The sequence below is a fragment of the Calidris pugnax genome, unplaced genomic scaffold (genome assembly GCF_001431845.1).
Source record: "Calidris pugnax isolate Ruff unplaced genomic scaffold, ASM143184v1 scaffold20, whole genome shotgun sequence".
In the NCBI taxonomy this organism is placed as follows: Eukaryota; Metazoa; Chordata; class Aves; order Charadriiformes; family Scolopacidae; genus Calidris; species Calidris pugnax.
In genome coordinates this window covers 28,379,256-28,385,444 of record NW_015094510.1, presented here as the reverse complement: position 1 = coordinate 28,385,444, position 6,189 = coordinate 28,379,256, and the positions used below count along the sequence as shown (strand labels likewise).

Below are 6,189 nucleotides of genomic sequence, written 5' to 3'. Positions count from 1 at the left end.
GCAGAGGACACATTAATTCTCTATCTACCTGGACTTGTGCAAAGCATTTGACACAGTCCTGCACGATGTCCTGGTTCTAAAGTGGACAGACATGGACTTAATAGATGGACCACTCAGTGAATATGGAATTGGCTGGATGTACACACACTCAAAGGGTTGTGGTCAACGGTTCAATGTCCAAGTGGCGGCCAGTGACAAGTGGTGTTCCTGAGGGGTCAGTGCTGGGACCAGTGCTGTTCAACATCTTTGTTGGAGACATGGACAGTGGGATAGAGTGCACCCTCAGCAAGTTTGCTGAAACACCAAGCTGTGTGTTACAGTCAACATGCTGGAGGGAAGGGACGCCATCCAGAGGGACCTGGACAGGCTTGAGAGGTGGGCTTGTGCAACCCTCATGATGATCAACCACGCCAAGTGCAATGTACTGCAATTGGGTCAGGGCAATCCCAAGCACAAATACAGGTTGGGAGGAGAATGGATTGAGAGCAGCCCTGAGGAGGTGGTCTTGGGGGTATTGGTGGATGAGAAGCTTAACATGAGCTGGCAATGTGCAGTCAGCCCAGAAAGCCAACTTTATCTTGGGCTGCACCAAAAGAAGCGTGGTCAGCAGTGGAGAGAGGCCCCTTCACTCCATTCTGGTGAGACCCCACCTGGAGCGTCCAGCTCTGGAGGCCTCAGCACAGGAAAGACATGAACCTGTTGGAGCAAGTCCAGAGGAGGGCCATGAAGATGATCAGAGGGCTGGAGCACCTCTCCTATGAAGACAGCTGAGAGAGTTGGGGTTGTTCAGCCTGGAGAAGAGAAGGCTCCAGGGAGACCTTATAGCGGCCTTCCAGTGTCTGAAGGGGGCCTACAAAAAAAGCTGGAGAGGGAGGCATGTGGTGATAGTACGTGGGGTAATGGCTTCAAACTAGCAGATGTAAATTGGATATTAGGAATAAACTTTTCACTTTGAGGGTGGTGAGACACTGGAACCCTCCCACAGGTGAGGGAAAGCGCAGGTCGCCTCAGCCGGTACTGGGTGGGCCGAGCCGAGCCGAGCCGAGCCGGGACGAGCCGGCACTGAGCCGAGCCGAGCCGAGCCGGGACGAGCCGAGGCGGGGCGGAGCGGAGCGGGGCGCAGCGGGGCGGGACGGGCCGAACCGAGGCGAGGCGGGGCGGAGCGGAGCGGAGCGGGCGGGGCGGTCCGAGCCGAGCGGAGCCCTCCTCCGGCGGCGCGTCCGGGTGACGCGCTCCGTCTGCGCCCAGCCCCGCCCCGACGCCGTGTGAGTCCCATGCGGGGCGGTGGGGGCAGCATGGGCCGGGCCGGCAGCGAGGACAGCGGTCGGGGGTCGGCGGCCATGGACCCGGTGCGCAGCTTCGAGCGCTGGAAGAAGAAATACACCCGGCGGACGAAGAGGCTGCGGCTGCAGCGCAAGGAGAGGAAGCGGCCCGAGTGGCAGGTGGAGCGGGAGGGGATCGAGCGCCTGGTGCAGCGTTACCCCCAGGTACGGCGGGGGTGGGCGGCTGGTCCTGCGGGGCCGGGCCGGGCCGGGGGGCGAGGGGGAGCAGGAGCAGGGCGAGGACAGGGGGGAACTGTGAGGAGGAGGAGGAGGTGTGGGGTCTGTGGAGAGGAGGAGGAACGGGGTAGTTCTGGGTAGGGTAGGGAGCACCCCATGTCAGCAGGGTGTAGGGCTTTCCTCTGGCTGTCACCCCAGGTTTGTTGGGTGACAATGCTCAGTGGCAGGCAGCAGGGCCTTCACCTCCATGAGGCAGGAGTGAACCTCAGTTCCTTCCCTTTCTGCCCCCAGGCAGGGGAGGAGAGGGTGGTGACCTCAGTCCCAGTGGTCCCGGGTGGAGATGGCTGAGGAGCAGGGCGGGTAGTGAAGTGAGGCCTTCGGGAGGGGAGTCTGGTTGAGAGGAGATTGAATCATAGAATACTAGAATCATTAGGTTGGAAGGGACCTTCAAGATCATCTAGTCCAACCATCAACCTAACTCTGACAAAAAAAAAATAAAATAAAAATCACTAAACCATGTCCCCCAGCACCATGTCAGCCCGTCTTTTGAACACCTCCAGGGATGGTGCCTCAACCACTTCCCTAGGCAGCCCATTCCAATGCTTGATAACCCTTTCTGTGTAAAAATTTTTCCTAATATCTAACCTGAACCTCCCCTGGCACAACTTGAGGCCATTGCTTCTAGTCCTGTCGCCTGTGACTTGGGAGAAGAGACCTACCCCAACCTCTCTACACCCTCCTTTCAGGTAGTTGTAGAGCGCGATAAGGTCTCCCCTCAGCCTCCTTTTCTCCAGGCTGAACAACCCCAGCTCCCTCAGCCTCTCCTTATAAAACTTGTGCTCCTGGAGCACCCTCACCAGATGTTGACGCAGATGTTGGGAATGATTGTAACTGAACAGCACCTCTCCCTTCTGACCAGGCAGCATGGATGTCTTGCTCTTGGAGATGGGACACTTTTGTCTCTGTAGAAGATGTCCTACAGGCAAACGTCACACCAGAAGAGTGTATTGTTTAACCTTAGGTCAGGAAATAAGTATTTGAATATGAGAGCCAGGGTCAGTGGTGTTGGTTTTGTCACCTAGATTCCCTTGAATTTCTCTGGGAGGTGGCTGGCTTTGAGCTATACTGATTAGCAGAAAGTACTATAATTGTGGATAACGGCTTAGATGTTGACTGCTGAAATACTCAAAGCAGCCTTAATTATTTAGGACAATTTCACGTTGCTGCAGTAGCCCATTTCATGTGTCAAAACCTAAAAGCTAAAAAATTTAAAGAGATTAAAATCTATCCATTTAGTTTCACATAACAGTTTGCTTGAATTCTTTTTTGATATTAGTAAGATAATTTTCCCTCTTGTAGGCATACTGTTTTCCTACATGGACAGTCTCTTGGTTGAAATTAAACTGAACCTGTATACATCCCTGACTTGGGATCCTTTAGCATGCAAAATAATAAGACTGGGAACCACCCCGATATGTAGTGTTGTGTGGGATACGTAATATCTTCAAAATTATCAAAGGAATCTGGAAATATTTCTCAGAAAATCCAATTTGTGAAAGTTGAAAAAAGGACATTTTTTTGGTGGCTTCTGATAGTTTCCCCCCCACCCCGAAATGTACTATCTTAATATATGTGCTTCTCAGCACAAGTAGGTTTTGTAAAAATAATTCAACTTTAAGATTTCAAAGTAATGTTTGACAGAAGTTTTAATTGCTCTGCTAGGACACAGTGAAAGTTTGAAATCTACCTTGCAAGAGCTTTGTCTTGAAATATGTCAGAACTGGGTTTTAATAAAGGTGTTAACTTCCTTTTATCTAGAGATCAAATTCATGCGCTAAATTACTTTTTTTGTTTTTACTAGAGAGAACTAGACTGAAAAGAGTAGTGTTATGATCTAGGTGTTTTAAACAGCTGTAAACCCTCAGGAAAAAAGTAGTTTAGTTTTCTATAATTGGCAGAGCCTGCAGAAGGTTTAGCGCTTCAAGGAGATATAAGGTTGATCTGACAGCTCAGTAGCTCTTCATTTGAGGCCTTCTCTGGAATTGTTATCACGAGTTGTCAGGAATGTCTGAAGACCGTTTTGCTTGGTCCCTGTGTTGGGAGACTTCTGTTCAGGAGTCCCTTAGAGAGAAATGATACCTATTAGAAATGTACTGATGTTTGGAAATCTCAGTTTATGGATGCTAGTCAGTATGAATTCAAAGCTGTGTAGTCTACCTTCCTCTTCATCTGCTCGGGCTTTATAGATACAGTAGTCTCTTAATTTTCTTAATTTTTTTTTCTTCTGAGTTTTGTGGTTTTTTTTCTTTCCTGCTGCTCTTGATTGTTGTGAACTTTGCCAGTGGAAGCTGTACACATCTTTTGATAATCTCCTATAAGCTGGAGCAGACGTGAAAGTATTGCATTTTTCTTAAGATCTCTACTTGACATCTCAAAATTTTTGGACATGGACTCAAGCACATGCTCTTGGGGGCTTTGTGTGTGTGTATGTATAGTTAACAGCTCTCAAGTATGTTATAGTGGTGGATGCATGCAGGGAGGTAAATTAGTAGGTGTCAGGACAATGAACTACTTTTTTAGTATGTTTGTACCCTGTAGGACAGCTCTAAAAAATTAAGTATACCAAGTGCTAGAGATTGGTGAATCTGGTGAGCTTCAGGGTATAGGCGGACAATCAGATAGATGTAAGATTGTTGCAGTTTTGGGTCTCCCAGTCCAGCCTGCAGCAAGGTGAGTGTGTATTCCCGGTAGGTGTGCGTGTGTGCACACGTGTGTGTTCAGCCACAGGTGAATGTGTGAACAGCACGGGCAGCAGGTGCCGTTCTTCTCTGTGTGAATTGGGTTAACGTCTGGTGGTGAAATACTCAACAGATGTAAAATGGGTCTCTCTGGTAGCTGGGTTTAGCTCCATCTGCCCCAGAGCAGCCTCAGGCCCCAGTTTCCCCAGTACCAGCACCTCCAGCCCCTGAGGCTCGTGGTCCTCCAGGGGGGCACTCGGCTCTCCTGCTGCTGCCCACCTGCCTGGCCTGAAGGGTGCTGGTGGTCTCTCACATGGGCTCTGAATAGAGGGTGTACCCACACAGAAAGTGGGTAGAGAGAATGTAAGAGTAATTATTATTCTTACATCATAGCAGCAATAATTATTTATTACTAATATTTGGTAAGACTGTAGACTAGACTGTGGTGATCAGATGCAGAGCTCAGTCAGATGAATGTACTGACCAGCCAGGGGTTACCCAGAACCAGCCACTTTTATGTCCTTTCCCCTCTATTTTCTCACACTGGTTCCTCCCCAGTCCACTTTGATCCCTCCCTTTCCCTGCCTTTCATCCTTCCCCTAAATGTCCCATGACAAGTCTTGCACTTTCCCACAATCCCCTTAAAACACCTGATAAGAAGTTGTACAATGCCCCCAAATGCTTTTCCCATGCAGCCCCCTGTGAGACCTCCTCCCCAGCAGATGCTGACCCCCACCAGTCTGCAGGGCCTTCTGGGGAGGGGGTGGCCTCACTGGTTCCTTGGTGGGGTTCACCCCAGAGCCATGAGGTGACTGCTCTCCTCTGGTGGTCCCAGGGAGGAGCTGGGTCAGGGTGCTTTAACTCGGTGTGCAGTGATGACTTTACTGGGGCTCCTTCCCAGCGTTGTTCCACTGGTTCTCATGGGGTCTTTGAGTTCACTTTGAGTCATTAATCTCTTAATTGTATAACCTAGTGCTAAGTATATGCAAAAAAATCTTGATTCTGGCACTGTAGAGTCAAAATGGAAAAGTGGTGTGGGGGAGAAATGTGCTGCTTGTCTGAAGTTATCTCCTGAAGCATTTCTTTACCAGGCCTTTGCTCTACAGAACATTTACCTGCTTTGTGGTGTCTGATCTCATACTGGAATATGCTTCATCCTCGTTGCTACAAGGGATCTGAAAACGTAGATGGGAAAAGGACAGTTTAGTAAGGCTGTAGGCTGCAGGGAGGCTGCCAGCAGCGTTCGCCTGTGGTCCTTGCAGATGAAGGAGTATGCCTGTATGGATAAGAGCCATAAGGGTTAAACTGTTGCAAGTGCAGATGATCTCTTTTTCAGGAAGATAATTACTTTGCAGCATAGGAATATCTTCTTTTCTTAGGCCAGAATGGCTAAAAAAGAAGGGAGGTAACACCTATGAGTTTCATTTTATGGGATATGACTATCGCTACTCCATTTGCAGTAGCCTCCAAAACCAAACTACTCCTCTGTGGATATTCCCAGGAAAATGAATTTATGCTTAGCGTGCATGAATCACAAACTTGGTACTTGTTGCAACCACACAGAAATATGAAATAATTGGCTGATTGTGTTTTGCGATAGATATTTTATTATAATCTCTACTGGCAGTTGTCTGACTGGGACAATTTTGGAGAAGGCAGTTACGGAAGTTCTGTTTCTAGAGATGCTGTATGTGAAATGCTTAGTGTGAGTTTTAATTGCAAGTGATATCTGGGGCTTGTGGTGCACTGCATTGTAGAAATTTTAAACCATGCTTGTATGCCACAGTATCTTACTAAAAGTGTTTTTTTTTTTTTTTCTTCCCCCCCCTGAAAAATGCTGCCTCCAGTTTTGGGCATCCCAGTAAGAAAAAGGCATCAGAAAAGTGGATCCAGATAAGTGGGGCAATGGGGGATGGTGGATCTCTTGCACAGTAATGATATGCTGGGGGAGC

General features: G+C 48.7%; 1 protein-coding gene across 2 annotated transcripts in view; it reads left to right on the top strand.

The window, feature by feature from the left end:
• The first annotated feature begins 1,266 nt into the window (after positions 1-1,266).
• Positions 1,267-6,189, top strand: part of DDX10 (DEAD (Asp-Glu-Ala-Asp) box polypeptide 10) — a 184,870-nt gene continuing 179,947 nt past the window's right edge. For both annotated transcript variants that reach the window (XM_014966204.1, XM_014966203.1), the window contains exon 1: positions 1,267-1,330. In XM_014966204.1, coding sequence (XP_014821690.1) covers positions 1,275-1,330 — 56 coding nt within the window. In that variant the 5' untranslated portion in view covers positions 1,267-1,274. The remainder of the gene's footprint in view (positions 1,331-6,189) is intronic.